General features: G+C 41.2%; 1 protein-coding gene across 1 annotated transcript in view; it reads left to right on the top strand.

The window, feature by feature from the left end:
- The window catches only part of ADGRL3 (adhesion G protein-coupled receptor L3), a 707,807-nt gene that overhangs the window by 208,576 nt on the left and 478,658 nt on the right, over nt 1–20,573 (top strand). The window contains exon 4 of the mRNA XM_063128914.1: nt 11,353–11,566. Coding sequence (XP_062984984.1) covers nt 11,353–11,566 — 214 coding nt within the window. The remainder of the gene's footprint in view (nt 1–11,352; nt 11,567–20,573) is intronic.

Below are 20,573 nucleotides of genomic sequence, written 5' to 3'. Positions count from 1 at the left end.
CCCAGTCTAGGGGATAGAGGACTCGTGGGGCGCTTTCCCCATGAGTTTGCTAAGTGCTGCTCAGCTGGCCCTGTTCCAGAAGTCGGCCTGGCCAAGCGTTTGGCAAAGTGCACTCTCCAGGACCTCTGGAAAGTGCACAATTCCCCCAGCATGCTATTAGCATGTCCGGAGGAATTGTGCACTTTCCGGAGCCCCCCAAGAGCATGTTTTGCCTTTCTCCAGCGCGTGCCAATCATGGCCTTAAAGGTGCTAAGACAGCCTTTAAGGCCACAATTGATGCAGGGTGGGTGGAGGCAAAGGCACGGTTCCTGAGGCCGCCACCATCAGAGTAGAGGGGGGAAATAGGTGATTTCCCCAGCCTTTGGCTGTTAATAGGCCTTTTAAGGCTCCCATTGGCATGGGGGAAGGGGGGTGCAATTACCCCCAAGGCTGGGGAAATTGTGTACTTTCTCCCTTCACTAGCCTTGAGGAAAGTGCATATTTCCCCTCACTGTGCTAATGGCAGCCACCATTAACACAGCAGGAGAAAAGTACAAAGGGCGTGCACAGGTCAGGGCGAAACTGAGTTCCACCTGGACCTGTGCCTTCTTTGTCCCGTGGCAGCATTGGGGCAATATCCACCAGGTATATGGCTGTGATGATCAGATGCAGGCGCGTCCGCTGCCTTCGTGGGCCCGGGCAGATTTTCACCCCATTGCAATTCCAGTCAGGACAAAGAGGTAAATTTATCAACATCCTAAATTACTGTCCCCACAGCTGTATTTAAGTGGAAAATTGCCAAAGATGTCCAACACAATTACATTTGCCTTCAACAGAGGAAACTTCTCTAAAATGAAGGGACTGGTGAAAGTAAGTTGAATAGGGGAGTCAAGGGCGTTAGATCTCTTTGGTCCGTTGGAGATTATTCAAAACCACAAAAATAGAAGCTCAGCTAGAATATATACTACAAATGAGGAAAGTAGCTCCAAGTCCAAGAGGTCACCAGCATTGTTAAGTGGCAGTGTCAAGGAACCTACTACAGAAAACAAGGCTTCCTCGAAAAAATGAACACTTGCCCAAATGAGAACAAAAAGGAACACAAATGTACACAAAAGAAATGCAAACAAAGAATATTGAGAAGTATATCATTAACAATATCAAAGTTAACAATAAAGAATTCAGGAAACCAGCTAGTGAGGCAGTTGGACCATTGGATGACGAGTTAACACAGTACTAGAAGAGGTTAAGGAAGTTGTGAAGAAGCTGAATGAATTTGCTGCAGAAGATGTAGGATTGATACTTGTGCCTGAACTGATGTTTTCAGGAAGTAAGTTGAAGGGACTGGAGCAAATAGTGGTGGCAAAAGACAAAGTAGTTGACCTTATTGACAAATTGAAAGCTAATACATCACCAAACCTGGATGCTATCTGTTCTAGTTCTAAGTAAAATGTGAAATTGCTAACAAAATGTCCTCTGTACTGTTCTCTGTACTAGAGGACTGGAGAATGGCTAATTTTAAAAATTAGCATTACAAGGGATACAAGAAATTACAAACCAGTTAGCTTAACATCTGTACTTGGAAGATTGATCGAAACCATTATTAAAGATAAAAATTAGTAAGCATATAGAAGGAAAAGCCTTGCTGACAAAGAATCAACTTGGCTTCCACAAAGGTAAGTCCTGTCTCAGTAACCTTTTAGAGTTCTTTGAGAGTGTGAATAAACATGTGGAAAGGGATGATCCAGTAGACATTGTTTACTTAGGCCTTAGCTAGACCTAAGGTTTATCCTGCGGTTGTCCCGGGGTCATTCCTGCCTGCTCCCAGGATCCCCTGTGTGTCATTTACATGAACGGGGATAAACCTTAGGTCTAGCTAAGGCCTTAAACTTCCAAAGAGCTTTTGACAAAGTCCCTCACCAAAGACTCCTGAGCAAACTTAGCAGTCATGGAATAAGAGGAGAGGTCTTCTTATGGATCAGTAACTAGTTAAAGAGCAGAAAACAGAGTAGGAATCAATATATTTATTATTAAATTTATATTTCACATTTTTCCTCTTGCAAGGAACCCAAGGCATCTTACATAGTCCTTCTCCCTTCCATTTTCGGTAAATTCTTTCAATAGGGTGATGTAAACAGTGGAGTTGCACAAGCATCTGTATTGGGACCACTGCTTTTCAGATTTTCGTAAATAATTTGGAATTATGAGTGAGCAGTGAGGTGGCCAACTTTGCTGATGACAACAAATTATTAAAGGTGGTTAAGCAAAAAAAAAAAAAGGACTGTGAAGAGCTGCAAAAGGATATCTCCCAACTTTGAGAATGAGCATCTAAATGGCAAATATAGTACATTATAAGCAGGTATGAAGTGATACTTTTAAACGCCTCCTAAAAACATATCTTTTGAAACAAGCCTTCCCTGGACTGTAATTTATTATGGTTTTGTGTGATTTTAAAGTTTTAATGTGGATTTTATTGTTTTAGTTGTAAACTGCCCAGAGAGCTTAGGCTGTTGGGCAGTATAAATAATAAATAAATAAATAAATAAATAAAAACAAACATGTTGGGACAAAACAAATCCCAACTTCACATATACACTGATGCTAGTGGTGACTGACCAAAAAAGAGATCTTGGGGTTCTGGTGGACAGCTCAGTGAAAATGTCAATCCAGTGTGCGGTTGCAGTGAAAAAGGCAAATCCTTGTTAGGGCATAATTAGGAAAGGAATTAAACATGAAATGGCCAATATGATACTCTCCTTATACAACTCTCCTTTGAGTAAAGGGTACAATGTGTGGGACTGTTTAACTTAGATAGAAGGCAAGTAAGGGGAGGAGCTGTAACAAAATTATGCACGGTGGATAGGGATAGGGAGACATTATTCTCCCTATCTCATAATACTAGAACCCGGGGTCGTCCCAGAAAGCTATTTGGTGGGAGATTCAGGACAGATAAAAGGAGGTACTTCATCACACAGCACATAGTTAAACTATGGAATTCACCGCCACAATATGTAGTGATGGACACCAATTTGGATGTCTTGAAAAGGGGATTAGACAAATTCATGGAAGATAAGGCAATCCGTGGGGACTAGGCCTGATGTCTGTACACTTCCTTTAGTATCAAAGAAGGATGTCTATGTACACCAGTTGCTGGGAAACGTAACTGGGGCTAGATCTACACTAATGATTTATAGCAGTATTGAAGTGCACTGATAACTGCAGGGGCACATTACACATTCCATATACCGATGTCATAGTGCTATTTCCTGCTTTTTATTCCACATTATCATTATATGAGTCCTCCAAGGTATAAACATGCAAGAGGGATACAGCGTTACCATGATGAGATTGCAAACATAGAATCATAGAATAGCAGAGTTGGAAGGGACCTTCAAGGCCATCGAGTCCAACCCCCTGCTCAATGCAGGAATCCACCTTAAAGCATCCCTGACAGGTGATTTGACACAAGGTGTAGATCTGGCCTAGGAGGGTGCTATTGCACTCATGTCCTACTTCTGGGTTTCCACACACAGTTGGTTGGGTGCACATAATGTTGGACTAGATGGACCCTTGGTCTGATCCAGCATGTCTCTTCTTATGGGTTGCACGAAGCCTCAAATTTCCAAATCCCAACTCGAGTTCAGTATCCAAGTTGAAGCAGATGGAGTCTGAATCGGTTTGGACAGAATCAGGTCATTTTCCAAAATGCCAAATCAGGCTCAGAGTTTAATCTTGTGGTCAATGCACACTTTGATATTTAAATAAGTTCTGTTGCAGACATCATGCAGGGAAGGAAAAACTCAAGGCCACTTCATAATAGTCTAGCTGGTTAGAAAGGTTGCAAAGTATTGTTACATGGAATTTATGTACAATTTATGAATTTGTGGAACATTTAGGTACTTTTTATTCACATTTGGGAGCAGTCAAGTTTTATATGTAAGCAAAACCACCAATCCCATCTTTCCAGTTGTGCTAAAGAAGTTAAAATAATAGTCTTTCTCCGTATGTGCATTTGTCTTATCATTGGCCCTGTGTGTGTATGCGTGCTTGAATTGCTCTTATAAAATCTTGCTGAGAAATTTCCCCCCAAGGAAATAGTAGAAGAATATAATGTTCCTTTTAGTGTACATTTGTTGCCCTCAGGTTTCTTCCAGAAATGAAATGTAACAGTTTTTATCAATAGAGAATGCTTTCAAATTAAAGTTATTTTAGCCATTTATATATGGACAAATCTTATTTTACTTTTGTGTGTTTGGAATGCATGCTTATGTACCCTCCACAAAAAAGGGCTTTATGTAAAGAACTGTCATGTGAGGCTTGGTGCAGAAAGCAAATACCTACTTGTTCATGCTGATTGTAACACAAAATGAATTTTAATGCCAGCATCTACCATATACGCTTAATAATATGTCTGCGCCATTCTTGTTTAAAGGGGGAGTAGGAACACTAATGTTTACATTAAAATGGAGTGTGTACGAGGGGAGCTGAACCTGACCACTTCATGCTTAGTTGCCCCCGGCACTATTTTTTCCAGCCCAGTTCACTTCTGATAGGTTACAGGAAATAGAAGTTTGGATGGTGAACCTGAGGAGTTTAAGGCAAGGAGGGTTCTACTCCCTTCCATGTGCAAATTAAACCCTCTTGCACCCAACTTTTTCTTCTTTTTGCTTTTTGCTGAAAGGAGCAAGAAAGAGTGTGAAGAAAGAGTGTGGCTGCCTGTGGCATGTGACTTGGTCCCTTGTACAATACATTCTGTTCATTGCCCACGTTCTCCTCCCCATTTTTGTACTCAGCCCTGATTTTGTCACACATAATTTACGTGGTAGAAGGCTCTGTGGTATGTTTGAAATACTCACTGTGTCATTGTACAGCTGTTTCTAGCAAATGAACTGAATTCCAGATGATAGCAAATTAAACTCAGAGTGAATGATACACCATTATTACTTACTTACTTATTAATTAAGCAATTAATTAATAAGGCTTCAGGGTGCTTTAGGGTGGACTCCTGCATTGAGCAGGGGGTTGGACTCGATGGCCTTGTAGGCCCCTTCCAACTCTGCTATTCTATGATTCTATGATTCTATGATTAAAATTCTTCCAACTGTATTGGCTTCAAAGATACCCACCCTTTATGTTACGAATGTTGCTAAATTTATTCTTAATAAATTAATACTCTTACTATCTTAATATTTTTAATGGCCTGTCTGGGGATTTGGTTTGGAGGGAGGGCTGAAGAACTCTGGTCCTCCAGTCACCACCACCACCACCACTAGCACTCCCCAGCTTTTTCTTCCCTCCTGATCACAACACCTGAGCGTATGGCAAGAAGATCAGGTCTGCTCTATCTGCTGCAACAGCAATGACCTCATGCATGGATGGGAGGGGGTATGAGAGGGAGTGGTCTCACCACCACCACCACCACCACCACCATGTTGCCACCCCATCTATATGTTAGATCCTGGCTGCACATTACCTTAATTTCGTAAAAAATACTCATGTTCTGAGGAGAATTCTGAAGCCTTCCCTAAAGAAAGGCAGAGAAAACTGTCAATCCTTTGGCCACTTTTTTCCAACTCTTGTTTATCTCTGGCCTTAGCTAGACCTAAGGTTTATCCCGGGGTCGTCCCTGCCTGCTCCCAGGATATCCTGTGTGTCATTTACATAAACAGGGATGACCCCGGGACAATCCCAGGATAAACCTTAGGTCTAGCTAAGGCCTCTGATTCTCTTATCTGCAGTAAATTGTATTATTGTACAGCTGTTTCTAGAAAACAAACGGCTTATTTATTTATTTATTACATTTCTATACCGCCCAATAGCCGAAGCTCTCTGGGCTTATCCATCTCAAGTTAAATTTGTGACTTCTCAAGATATCTGAATTGATTCACATTTTTACATGGTGGAAATTATTATTTTCATCAACAACCACCCCACTTCTGCTTGGGCACAAGAAAAATATGTTCATTTAGCTTATCTATATAGAATCATAGAATAGCAGAATTGGAAGGGGCCTACAAGGCCATCGAGTCCAACCCCCTGCTCAATGCAGGAATCCACATTTAAGGATCCATGACAGATGGTTGTCCAGCTGCCTCTTGAAGGCCTCTAGTGTGGGAGAGCCCACCACCTCCCTAGGTAACTGATTCCATTGTTGTACTGCTCTAACAGTCAGGAATTTTTTCCTGATGTCCAGCTGGAATCTGGCTTCCTTTAACTTGAGCGCGTTATTCCGTGTCCTGCACTCTGGGAGGATACGGAATATCTATATGCATGCCTGTCTTTCATATCCATGTCAGCAGTTCTGCACATTATTTTTTCCCAAAACTAAAATGCTCCTTGTTTTGGCATTGAATATTTTTTTTAAAGAAAATCCTATCAACAAGAATGCACTAATAGCGTTGTGCAATGTAAAAGTAATAAACACACTTGTAATAGTTTCAAATTAAAAGAAGACGAGGCAAGGGAGCTTGCCTACAGCTGAGTGCCGTGTGCTCCATGGATTCCTACTTCAAGCCCATTACTTTTGGGCTTTGACTCCATGGACTTTTTTAGCTGCTAAAATAGAAAGAAGCACAGATAAAGAATAGGTGGGGGCAAATGGGATTGTTTTACGATTCCCTCCAGCTGTCACTGCCTATCTTTTGGGAAGCCTTCCGTCATTTTCAGTTGCCAGAGCCTGGCTTACGTATGCCTACTTTTCATGGGATGAGTATAACATCTAACAGGCTCTGAGGCTGTTACGCTGGACAGGGGCAGGTCAGCTTTTTTGCCACACTAAAGCCCTTTTCCTCTTAAAATAATCACGTGTTACGGGGGAGGAGTGGAGAAATGCTTTGGCATCTTTTCTAAACACACTGAAAAGGATGAATTGTTTGTGCAATAATATAAAGCTTTGAATAGAATTAAAAGATAACACTTTATATATATATATATATAATTTATTCAGCAATATTGCAAAGCCAATATTAAAAGGAAGCTGAATGGCATATTGGTTCATTCTGAATGGTCATAGGAAATCATTGCAAGATTTTTAGGGACCATATTCACAAAATAATTGTAAGGCAGTGGTTTAGGGAATGTGAAGAAACAATATTTCCATGAGGGAAAGTTTAATGTATTTATATTATTGTGTGTAAAATCAGGGCTGAAGATGAAGGGTTAATACTAAAATGGGGGAAATGTGTACCTTTTACTCCAGACATTTTTGTAACCAACTATGCTTTTTTACTAAAACTTGCATAACTGGCACAAAATTCAGTACCAACAATGAATAGTTTAATGTGTTCAGTGTAATATTCCCCTTTATAATCACAATGTAAAAGCAGCAAGCAATGCCTACAAAGGTTCCCCCCCCCCCGTTTTGCTTTGTTTATGAATGTAACTTACAAATTAGGCAGCATCTTTTTAAAATTTATTTGGGGCTGTGTGTGTGGGGGGGGAGATGTTCTTTCCTGGGCCTGCCTTGTGTTTTAAACCTCAAAGATAATTCTGTTGTATTCAGTTTAAAGCTGTTTGATTAGCGCGGTGTTGATTTCATACATTTAAAACTGCTAACAGCTCACATTTGAGCCAAAGACCTAAAATTGGAACAAATACAAATGTCCCTAACCCATTTCACACACACCCTCACCCACCATGGGTAGTTGTCACAAAGCACAGATGGCCATTGACTGCCCTGAAGAATAATCCAGATTGCCAGAATAGCTGGCTGACAACCAGAGCTCCAGAATCCAGCCAAAATGTCAGATACTGGTTTAACAGTTCAGTTTGCCACTGTCTCAGCAAAGTGGCAGACTGTCTCATGGTGGCTGGAGCATGCTGGGTGTTTTAGGATTTTTTTTCTCTGTCTAAATATGCATAGGATTGTGCCCTTAATGTATAAAACAATGATGCAGGATTCTCTAATTCTGCTCCCAATCCTTATAGCCTTAGAAGCTGGCTAGCCAGCTTGTCACAGAACATGGTAGACTTTGCCAAACAGAGATAGCTGTGGGGTTGAAACATAATCAGAATTAATTTTTATATGTTGCCAATTCCTAATTACATTGTGGCTCTCTTGACTCTAGGTCTTCAATATTGCGTAATATGGTTGAACATTTCAGTTTTATTTTAGGAGAAAGTAATTAGCATGCCACAGGCTAATTAATAATAATAGTACCCCTCAGTTTATCTGGCCTGTACCCGCAGCCCCGAAGGTGAGACATCTGCTTCAGAATATCCTTTGAAAACTTCAAAGAAGGCAATCCTACCTCCTTCCTAGTTCCATTACTTGGAATCTAGAAAGTCTCTAGGGGAATGCATTTTCCTAGTGATCGGTTGCACACATGGCAACAGTGTGTCTGTATTTGTATCTTTGTATTTACACGCACAGCATTACATACATACATACATACATACATTTATTATTTATTTTATTCTCTTTATGAATCGCCCTATAGCTGAAGCTCTCAGGGCAACATACACAATAAAAGCAAAATCACTGCAACCAAAGATTAAAATAATGAAGTACAACACATAAATAAAACACATTAACACATTTAAAGCACATTAAAATGTGTTGCTTTAAAAGCAACAACAAAAATTCAGCATTTAAAAGAGATAAATAATTAAACAGCTAAAACCAGCGGTTGGATCTGATTGGCCACCAGATTCGAGCACCTTGCTTAGGAAGGGAATTTTAGGCCAGAATTACACCAAGCAAGTTATGACACAAACGGTTTGAAAACGGTATATGGTGTGTGTCCTGGGCCCCAACAGTTGTCACTACTGTTACAAAACATTTTAAAGCAGTAGTATAGATCCTGCCTTAGTCACCGGTTATACTTATTCAGATTTTCGGGTCCAAGGATTCCCCACCCCTCCAGAAGTGGTCTCACTACTGCCTCTTTTAAAGAGGCTGGGCCAGACCACTCCCTCCCATAGGTAAGAATAATAACCTCTCAAATGTAGCCAGCCACCTCCTCCCTACTGGAGGTAATAAGCCATGCACAGCAAGGGTAAAGCAAACTGGTAGTTGGGAAAACTTTACCAAGCACCTTGCATCTTAAAAACTGAAAGACATCCAACAATATCTGTCCAGATGGTGCCCTGGATACCTTTCATGGATTGAATTGCCAGGAACTGTAGAATCTAAATCATGACAGATATGTTGCTGCATTGGAAAGGACACTCAAGAACAATTGTGTCATCTGCCTTGGTCATCTCCATATTCCACAGAACGACCAGGTCTTTGACAGTAGCGCTAACCATACCAGCCGGAAAGTCCCCCAGAGCCCTCTAGAATCCATTGGAATCTGCTCTGAGACAGGTCATCCTAATAGGTCCCCCACCCCTGGAGAAAGGAATAGTTTAATGCAAGCCTAAATGCATCAGTAGGAAGTGGTCTGATCACAACAAGGCAATAGATGAAAAATCCTCCGCCTTGAAACCACCATCATCCTGATGGGCAGCAGGGTGGGCAGTACACCAACAGAATCCTTAATGTTTCTTGAGCACCCAACAGGAGATACAGGCACTCTAGAGTCACACTCAGATGGACAGGAAGTGTGGAAAAAGAGATGGACTTTCCATAGACTGCAGCAACGCCCCGCTCCCTGGCCTTTTGATCTATACTAGTGCTGAACTGAGTACCCCGCAGAGCATATCTGGAGACCCTAACAGAAGCCTTGAAGGAGCTGCACGTACCTGCTTGGAGAGTTTGTGTCACATTTGCTACCCATGGAGTAAGCAACAGAGTACAGGCATCTCTCAGCTAGTGCTGGCTCTCGAGTAATACATTCCTAGAAGCCCTGGACACGGCGGCAGCGGCTGCCTCTGTTGCCACAGATTCAGTCACAAAATGCAGTGAAAACACAGGATGTGTTCTGCTGTGTTCCTTCTAAACCCTTCCTAAAAGCACTGTGATTGCAAGTAAAAAAGAGATCCCTGCGAAAGTTATTCCCTGATTGGAAGCTAGAGCTTTCAGTCACAAAATTTTACTCCCCTCCTCTCTCCCCACCTTGGGGAGGACCTCACTCCTGAGGACCCAGTTTCACCTTGGAACAATTTGGCAGACCCTTGCTTGGCTTTCAACAAATCCTGAATCTGTCCGAATCAGTCTCATTTGTTTTAGAATTTAGGATTCATCTGAATCTGATATGTACCCTTAAAAAAAATTTTGTTTTGGGGAAGGGTTTCTGCTGCTTTAGAAAACATAAGGAGCAGTTTTTTGAGTGGAGAGGAAGAGGATGTATGTATTCATTCATTTTAGTTTGCTGGCACCAGTTCTTCATTTGTAAAAAGAGAGGCATGCAACGTTAATCCTTGTGGGAGATATGCCGACACGCTGTGACCCCTTCTCCTTAACTCTGCGTGAGGAGAAGAGGTTGCAATTGCTTAATGGTGAGGGGAAAAAGCACCACCATCAGAAATGACACCTCAGGTGAATATGGTTCTCGGGCAGTAAAGAAGACACTTTACCGAGGGGTACTTTCTGTGAAAACAAATACAAAGTTATACAATGTAAAAGATCACCCAATATATCAAACAGTATTAAACAAATACTATACTATCTAGCCATAATATATACTGCCCGTGATGCAGCTTAAAGGCTCAATATTGAAACAATATGTAACACAAATTACAAAAAACTACATCCAAAATATGAAAACATAACAGCTTCATTCTAGTCTTATAAATAAATGAACCCTCCTCACCAACATGTAGCCTTTTAAATTGAGCAGGGGGTTGGACTCGATGGCCTTGTAGGCCCCTTCCAACTCTGCTATTCTATGATTCTATGAAATATTTATGTCTATTCACGTATGATTTTTACATTTATCACGTTATGACTTAATATAACAACTGCTACATTGTGATCTAAAACAATACACATTTAAATGGGAGATTTTTGGAATAGTGTGTTATAACATTCCTAGCCCCTATTGTCTCGTCACTTTAAAAAGGTGTAGCTGGAACATGGCATTTTAAAATGTTATCTATTTAGTAACAGCTGATTTAGGGGATAATCTGATGTATAATCTGTTGGACTGACCACATTTTACTCAATTTAGTTGTGCTGCTGCAGAAAAACCTGTCCCAAGCAGATTTTAATAAGAAGCTTATCTAAGTTTTGAGTGTTATCATGTGTGAATAGGCACAAATATGAGTTTAAAAGGCTACATGGAGGGGGGTTATTATTATTATTATTATTTATTTATATAGCACCATCAATGTACTTGTAATTACAATTACTTGTAATTCTGTAAGATGTTTATTTTAGAAAACAATGTTGTGAATTAAAAAGACTCCCAAACGCCTGTCTTTCTGTTATGGAACAAAATCTGTTTTGAGTCCTGCTGTTCGTATTAAATATAAGTGTCTCTCTTCTCTCTACAGCTTTTAGTCGTGCCCCTGTTCCTATGGCAGTGGTCCGGAGGGAACTATCCTGTGAAAGCTACCCAATAGAACTGCGCTGCCCAGGAACAGATGTTATCATGATTGAAAGTGCCAACTATGGCAGGACAGATGATAAAATCTGTGACTCTGATCCTGCTCAGATGGAGAATATCCGTTGTTATCTGCCAGATGCCTATAAGATTATGACTCAAAGGTAGGTATTTGGCGTCCTTGCGTGATGGATTTTGTTTTAATGTTGCTTGCTATTATGAACTTCTATGTTTATATGAGGCTATGCAGGCACTTGGAATCTGTGTGCACAGTAATGTTTAAATGGTTTTAAAGTGCTAAAATTGTTTTGTGGAATGACTGTGAAGAGAAGCCAAATATTTGCTGGTACTGCAAACCTGAAGCCCAAATCATTACCTTGAATCAGTATTTAACGTCAATCCCCTTTACCTCCCTGGTTTCTTGAGCACTTTTATTTCACTCTCTCACTCGCTCGCTCACTCTCACCAACTAAACCTGCTTTCTCTCCCTCCCCCTTACAGCTTCCAGGTCATGGGATTGTGTTCATTAACTTCAAGTGTGATTCAGTGTATTCATAGACTGTATTCAACCTTTATATCCTGTCCATTAGACCTGCAGTATTTCAACCTTTTTGGACCTGGGAGCCCCATTGTAGCCCCAGTCTTAAAATTTTGGCGTTCAGAATATTTCACATACCTTCTCTCAATAATCTGTATAACAATCCTGTTGCGTAGATAAGTATTATTATCCCCCATATTGCAGATGGAAGGAGCTGAGGCTGAGAGTGTGTGTCTTGCCTAAGGAGCCTGCTGAGTTCATAGCAGGAGTGAGATTCTCACTGGAGACTTCCTGATTCATAGCTCCATCTCTTAGACACCAGAATGGCATTTTTAACCATTCTTTCTTGCTATATAAAAGACCCAGAGTAAACAAAATCCCACAAACACAAAATGGTGCTACTGGTAGTGGTGGTGGAACAGCCCACCTTAGGCTGGGGTATGATGCCTTCCACCTGTTTAAGATCAATTTACAACCCTGCTCTTGCTAGCTAATGTTACATATTCAACATTCCTTAATTTTACATATATCTTTGTGCAATACTCTAATCCGAAGTTCTTTCTTGCTTCAAGAAACACAATTTGTTGAAGTATAAAAGACACCTCTGGCATGTGGTCCTTTCCTCATATATGAAAAGGCACCTTCGCACTGAATACTGCTGGTTATGGAGTGGTGACATTGACATAGTACGTGATTCTTCCATAAAATGGTCTGTGAATTTTAACTAACGTTTGTTTGCCAAAAGAGCAGAAACCTTCAGAGCCTGTCCATGATTTATTTCTACATTTCTAAATGTCTTCTTTTGTGGAAAAGCACAAAACACATCAGGCTGCCATTTTTATCTTATTATTTTTAATCTGCATTAATTTCAGTGGCGGAAACTATTTAAATCCACACACACACACACACACACACACACACACACACACACACACTAACCAGTAAAGCTAGATACATTTTCAGTCCGAAGGCTAACCCAACATGCTCTTATTCCAGACTAATGATTTTATAGCTGAACCTCTGAGAGATTTATTATAATGGAAATGATGACATAGAGTAACCAAAGTGTTTGCGGCCTTGTGGCTTCCATCTGTAGTCTGTGCATACAAAACGTTGCTTTCCATTGATGTCTTAATTGTGGTATTATTTCTGATTTGTTTAGCACTTAGTCTGCATGCAGGATTTTCAAATTAATGCACATTTTAGTGTCTTTGGCTTTACTGGAAATATGGAGTTCTAAAGAGCTGTCAGAAAAAGGGCTTTTTCAGTCTAAGTCCACATTAATCGTATAGAGATAAAGCCCTGTCAGAAGAAAGAGCAGGTGTCATGAATTTGTTCATCCACAGTTAAGCACCTGGGCAACAGCCTGAACAGGCACACAGCTCACTTGATCATAGTTTTCTTCTCCATGATGGTGATGCACTTCATATTTATATTTAAATTAGAGTAACTATATTCTAAATATGTTTGTACATATAAATTAGCATATGCACATTAAATTAAAAACAATGTCATCTTCTTTGCTTTGCTTTTTGTCATCCACTTCCTCTTTTTTGGTGATGCATAAGTGTCCACCCTATGTAAGTACCCAGAACTTCCCAGAAGGTGCCCGCTGCAAAGTTGCTTGGAAGCTTTATACCTGGCAAGCTTACCTCTGACTATAAAGGGGATGTCAGTCTGCTTTCTGCCTTTGTTAACCCTCTTATTTCCAAACCCTAAATATTAAAACAATGTAAACATACACCATAGACCATCCATCCCTAATGCAGTGGCCTCCAGATTTGTGTTCTCAATTCTCCTAAAGCATACATTTGTGTTTACACTTCTGCTATTGCTTACCTTTCTGAAAATGCATACAAAAATGCATTCGTTATCAGAAATGCTTTCAAAAATGTATATATGGGAGAAATGCATACACAATATGTATGAATTGCTGTGTTCCAAAAAATAAATGCTAAAAAGCATACAACTGCACAAAAATATTATAATGAGTGACACAAAGGATCAAAGCAAACCAATACAATAGAAAATAACTATATAACAAAGTACAAAATAAGCAAAGATAGGCAAACTGTCATGCAGGTAATTAAACAGGTCCAAAAAACACACGTGATAGAAATTCAGCAAGTGCAAAATACTACAAAATTTGAATATTATTAACCACAGATGAGCAAAGTTTTTTTTCAGATGAGCAAAGGTTTGACTTAATTTTAATCCTGCTTCACCATGTCCAGCTTCTTCAGAAAAGCAGTACTTTATAAGAACTGAAAAACATACCTAGTACAATATAATATGTATTCCCTATGTGAAGTTACACAATTACATGAAAACAGCATCAAATAGAGCTCAAAACTGTTCTGTTAGGACTCTCCGCCACTAATAGGCAAACACCGTGGGAATAAAGATAAGGTGAACAGTTAGGAAGTCTCTCTGACCCGTATACCTTATTAGAATCATAGAATCATAGAATAGCAGAGTTGGAAGGGGCCTACAAGGCCATCGAGTCCAACCCCCTGCTCAATGCAGGAATCCACCCTAAAGCATCCCTGACAGATGCTTGTCCAGCTGCCTCTTGAAGGCCTCTAGTGTGGGAGAGCCCACAACCTCCCTAGGGAACTGATTCCATTATCGTACTGCTCTAACAGTCAGGAAGTTTTTCCTGATGTCCAGCTGGAATCTGGCTTCCTTTAACTTGAGCCCATTATTCTGTGTCCTTTATTCTGTGTCCGTTATTCTGTGTCCATTATTCCGTGTCCGTTATTCCCTCTAAAGGCAGTTTGCTGAGAAACAAATACAAAGTTTCAAAAACATGATAAAGCTAACAGCCCAACAAAAAAGCATTAGCATGTTCAAATCTCAAATCCCCAGCAACTCAATCAGTCAGCTTCAATGGTAGTAAGTTCTGCAGGCAGTTGTACTCATTCTACCCTTCAAGTCATTTTATTTTATATACATGTACTTTAAAGGTGCAAGTACAGGTAACAATAGTATACAGTACAGAGTAGGGCTGTGCACTGCCTCAGATCCAAACCCCGATTCTGAAGCAGATCAGGGTGAAAGCGGATCAGGGTGGTTTGGACCCTTCCAAACCGGATCCGAGGCAGTTCGGGCAAAAGCCGAGGCAGCCCGAATCCAAAGCCAATTGGTTCTGAAGCTTCGGAACACCTCAGCACTTCAGAGCCACCCACACCCCAGCACCCCACCAGTCTCCTTACCTGCGGCCTCCGTCACTGCTGCCATCTTTCTTCTGGCGGCTTCTGGTGCTGCCGCCAGAAATAAAAAGGAGTAGGCCGCGCGATTTTAAGTTATCGCGCAGCCTACTCCCTTTCATTTCCTGCAGCACTGGAAGCTGCCAGAAGAAAGATGACGGAGGCAGCAGGTAAGCGCCCCCCCCATTCCCCACTTACATGCTTCCACGGCCGTACGCAAGCCAGTGGTGGCTGCGGCGGACACAGGTAAGCCCCCCTTACCTCCATCCACTGCCGCTGCCAGACGCAAGCTGGTGGCGGCGAAGCACCCAGGTAAGCCCCCCTTCCCCACTTACCTGGGTCCGCCACCTCCACTGGCTTGCATCCAGTGGCTTCCACTCCTACTTTCAGGCTTCAGCGTCATCGGAGTGGAAGCCACCGCACGCAACCTGGCTGCAGCAGCAGTGGACAGCAGATACAGGTAAGTGGAGAGGGGGGCTTACTTGGTGCCCCTGTTGTCCGCTGCCCAAGTAAGTGGGGAGAGTTCACCTCGGAGGGCCAGAATTTCACCTCGGCTGAGGTGCTGAGGCAGATTGGGAACCCCCGAGGCAGCCCCGAGGCAGATCGGGGCTGCTTCGGGGGCTCTGGATCGGCTTCTAAGGAAGATCGGGGGTCCCTGCACAGCCCTAGTAGAACAGAGTAGAATAGAGGTTAAAAAAAAAATTGCAACAAGAGACCGTAAGTAGAATCACCTTCCCAAACAAGATCCCAATTCTGAACTCATGTTCAAACTATTGGGCTGCACAGTGTCCAACCTGAAAAGCCATTCAGCTTCCTTCCTTAGGAGAAGGTTGGCATGATTGTACCAACTGTATTTGTGATTACTGGAAATCTGAACTCATTCTAATTGTGAGAATATTCAATAAAATTGTGTGCTAATGGTGCATACAAAACCTGATGTTTTAACTTTGAACGATGTTCTATTATTCTTGTTATAACACTACGTGAGGTTTTTTCCTACATACAGTAGTCCACAAGAACAAAAAATAATATAGATGACTGGTTTTGTGGTGTAGTTAGAAAAATGACGTAACTTTAAACTTCAGGGGTCAATTGGATGCTCAAATGTGTCGGTTTGCATAGATAATGCAGAGACAGTATAGCTGCTGCATTTAAAATGGCTATACATTTTGCAATCTGTAAAGATGGTTGGATCAATATCAGAATGCACCAAATAGTCCCTGAGATTTTTTGTATGTCTAAGTCCAAGTTGTGGTGTATTGCTTCAGCCAGGTAAATGACTCACAATGTGCCAATGTTTATGTATAATTTTCATGATGGCATAGGATAAGTAGGAATATGTTAAGGAACATATTATCCTATTCTCAGGAGTCCTAAGAAGATCCCCCAATAACTTTGATCTTAGGATTGCATTCGCTCGCCTTTCAGCATCATTATAACAACTGTAATGGGACACCCCTTGTCCATAAGCGGCTTGTCTTAGCCTGTTTTTTATGTTAGCAGACTCCTCATCCTGAGAGGAGTTTCTTTTGAGACATAAATACTGGCCCAATGGTAGATGCCTGTGTAATTGAGATGAATGGTAGCGTGAGAAGTATAACAGAGAAAATATAATTGTTCCTGTATACCTCTGTATCTAGGAATGAAATCCGACGCTTAACTGGATGGAAAGTGAATTTTATACTAGTATGTATAGTGTTTATCCAACTGGGGAAAAAATCTCCACTCTGTGCTGATGGGAAAATACCAAAAAGATGTCATCAATATATGTTTATAAAAAGGACATCATTGTAAAATGGATTGTTACTCGAACTGCAGATTATGGTTTCCTCAAGAAAGGCCCTGAACATGTTTTCACTAGGGGCAAAGGGACTACCCATAGCAACCCCTTTAATTTGAAAATAAAACTGATTAGAAAACCTAAAAAAAAATTTTTCAAGGATAATGTCCATAAGTTCTAGAAGGAAATATGTTGGAGGAGAAGGATCATCCCTACTATTGAGATACGACTCAACTACATCCATAGTAACTCAGGAGGCATGTGTAGGGATTGTCATATCATCCACCTTGTTCATGAAATCTTTTGTGTCCTTCAAATATGATGGCATCCTAAACCCAAAGTGGTGTAAGAAGCGGTCCATGTACTGGGACAAGGATTCTAACACAGAGTTTGAATCCAATACTATGGGATGGCCAGGCAGAGAAAAACCAGGCTTATAGATCTTCGGAAGTACATTAGGGTAGGCATTTTGTAAAAAGTTAGATGTTTGTTCATCTGTAAGTCCCATGAGCATGGCTTCAACTACGACAATCCTGATGATAGAGGAGATGTGTTTGGTAGGATCAAATGGAAAGGGGTTGCAGCAGGATTCACCCCGCAGTTGTCTATGCACCTCCTTTAAATAATACTCCTTGTTCAACAGTACAACAGCACCATGCTTGTCAGCATCTTTGATCACTAAGGATTGATACTTGAACAATTGGTTCAAAATAAATTGGCCTTTTTTAGATAAATTATGCTATCTTCTAAATGAGACCTGTTCTAATTGTTTAATATCCTTCAAGAAAAATTGCTCATACACCTGAATATAGGGATTGGAAGTAGTGGGCACAAATTTGGAACAAGGGCAAAAAAAGAATGGGATAGTCTGCTTCTCACCAAAAATTTCCCTTAATTTTAATTGCTGAAAAAGACAGAAAAGATCAATGTGGGAACAGAAGGTGTTATATCCTGGGGTGGAAACAAAGCTTAATCCCACATACAAGCCCTTTCTTTCCTCCTGAGAGCATAATTTGACCACTAAATCTTGTTGCGTCCTCTGCAACAAGTATGGAACGAGAAAAAATTGACTCTTGGGGGGGGGGGCTGGCATTCGCAGTCACATGCCACTATGGGATCCTTCACTGCCTGATGTGCCTGTGGAATCACCTCCTGTCTCACTAGCATCTAAATCCATGGAGACATTAGATAGGTCCTGCCATGAGACTTTCTTTCTATTATATTGAAAACGCTCCCTGGAGACCCAGTTATAAACCATGGACTCTGTATAGCCCCTTTCATCCCTTGAAAATTTCTTAATTGCCGTAGACTTAATTTCATTCTGGAATGAAGTAGGTGCACAGTTATTCTTGACAGGAGGAGCTTGCACTTGCTAGAATAAGATGAACAGGCTGCAATCCTATATTCATTTATCTGGGAGTAAGCTTTATTGAAATCAGTGGGACTTGTTTCTGCCTTTTCTTTGGGCAGTTTTTTGGGTGGGTTCCTGATTGGGATTTCTGTTCTGTGCAGACTGAGGCAGTGTAAATTCAGGAGATATTTGGATAAAAGGAGGGTAAGATCCTTGTCTAGCATTGTGATAATGAGCATCTGTTCTGGGCTCTCTTTGTATTGCTACTGACCATAGTCTTGTTTACATGGCAAATGAACCAGAGGTATAATGACAAATTTTTAGATTAGTTTCTCAAGTGAGAAATGACTGCAACAAGACTTGAGTCCATTTTGTTCCATGGCTAATGTTTGCAGAGGAATAGTAGTTTATACTCTTTCTGAAAGCTAGGTTCCTCGTTTGTTGTACTAGATTTTTCTTCACTTGTCAACTGCTTCATTTGTTCAGTGGTAGCAATATGTTAAATCTGTGAGTATGGATATGAGAAAGGTGACGGGGAAAGAGTGTTAAATATTAGGAAAGGTGAGACTATGGTCATCCAGTGAAGGATTTGCAGTCAGAAAAGATATTTGAGGGAAGGGGAGACTGTATGACACGAAAAGCTTCAAAGTACAGCAAAAGCTATAAAAGTAGAAGTGAGTGAAGTTAATTTCAGATACATTGAATGTCTCACTTTTTATTTCAGTGATTTTAATATTTAAGATGTTATATAGAACAGGTTTCTCTGTATGTAAAATCAGACATGTGACCAAGGCTATGTTCAGGTTGTCCTCCTTTTTTGTTTCCAAAATATGGTCACCCTAAAGGAGAGTAGACAGTGGAGAAGACAAGAGAAGTCTTCTCTTGTAGTCATCAAATTGGCGTTGCTAGTCCTTCAGGCTCTTACCTGTCCAGATGCGTAAATCCATGAAGGCATACATGAACAGACAATGCTGCTAATCCGGATGAAATTGGTTCTAGAAAACAATTGACAAGCAGTGAAATCTTTCAGTATTGGAGTGATCTGATCACAATACCATGCACTGGTTAGCAGTCTAGCTGCCACATTTTGGACCAACTGAAGCTTCCAGATGTTCTTCATGGGTAGCTCTACATAGAGTGCACTGCAGTAGTCTAACTCTGATGTAACCATTGCATAGATTACTGTTGCTAGATCAGACTGACTCAGGAACAGCTGCAACTTCAGCTCATCCCTTCTTGTCGCCAGTGTATAGATAAGAGAAATTCTGTTGTAATTAATTTCTGCAGACATAATTACAACCCACCCCCACCCCCGAAGAAGGCCTAACAGAAAGCCAGAGGCCGAAACGCATTGGGCTTGTTCACGATAAAGTTGTCTACAGCATCCTGAGGTGTTTCTCCCTTTTTCTTGTTCATCTTGGCTGCCTACACGCCTTGCGCCCTTGGGCCTAGATGGACCAGTAATCTATCCAGGGACAATTCTCTCTGCACTTGATGCACTTGTTCCTTTCCTCCAGTCCAAGTCTGCCCTGGGTTTTTCCAGTGAACTGTAATAACAGTGGACTTTCACATATCCAATATACACATTTTCCCTGATAACCTGCTTCTGGTTTACTGAACCAGATGAAGTGATTTCTCAGAATAAGGAATGCTGCTGACCGGCAACACTGTGTGTGAATTTAGGGCACTTTCTCTGTGTGTAGAAGAAATGTCATCAATGCTTTTGTCACCATTTCTGCTGAACATTTGAGCCTTGTTGAACACCGTGGCTGCTAATTAATACCTGCGGAGGAACACTTCACATGAGAAAAAGTTGTCGCTGACACTTTATTCTGCCATCTGAGGGAGGTGTGCTGCATTATTTATCAGGCTGCCATAGATGGGTGCAAGAATAAAGAAGAATCCTTTCCTTAAGTGCTAAGCAAGGGCTGAAATGTGTAGAATGCTGGAGCATTGGCACGCTACAGAAAAGTCACCTTACTAGGGCCAGGAGTGAGGGCCAGGATGGGGCCGAAGGGAGAAGCGCAGCAGGATGTCCACTAGCTTGGCTCTAACAGAGTAGTTCTCTATGAGCCATTTTACTTTACAGTGCACAGAAGAACGGAAGTTTCTTTGGAAGTAGCCCCTGCTGCTTGGAGTGAAACAATTTCTTCCAGCTGTGTTCCTGGTTAAACCAGCTGCACTGTGATTCTGTAAAGGGGCATAGAACAGAATCCTGAGAGCTGGAACGTCATCTAGTGTAGCAGTGGACAACACATGGCCCACATATGGGCCCTTCACCTGTTTGCAGCCT

The sequence above is a fragment of the Elgaria multicarinata genome, chromosome 6 (assembly GCF_023053635.1).
Source record: "Elgaria multicarinata webbii isolate HBS135686 ecotype San Diego chromosome 6, rElgMul1.1.pri, whole genome shotgun sequence".
Taxonomy (NCBI): Eukaryota; Metazoa; Chordata; class Lepidosauria; order Squamata; family Anguidae; genus Elgaria; species Elgaria multicarinata.
The sequence above is the reverse complement of the archived record's forward strand: the minus strand, read 5'-3'. Positions and strand labels throughout refer to the sequence as shown.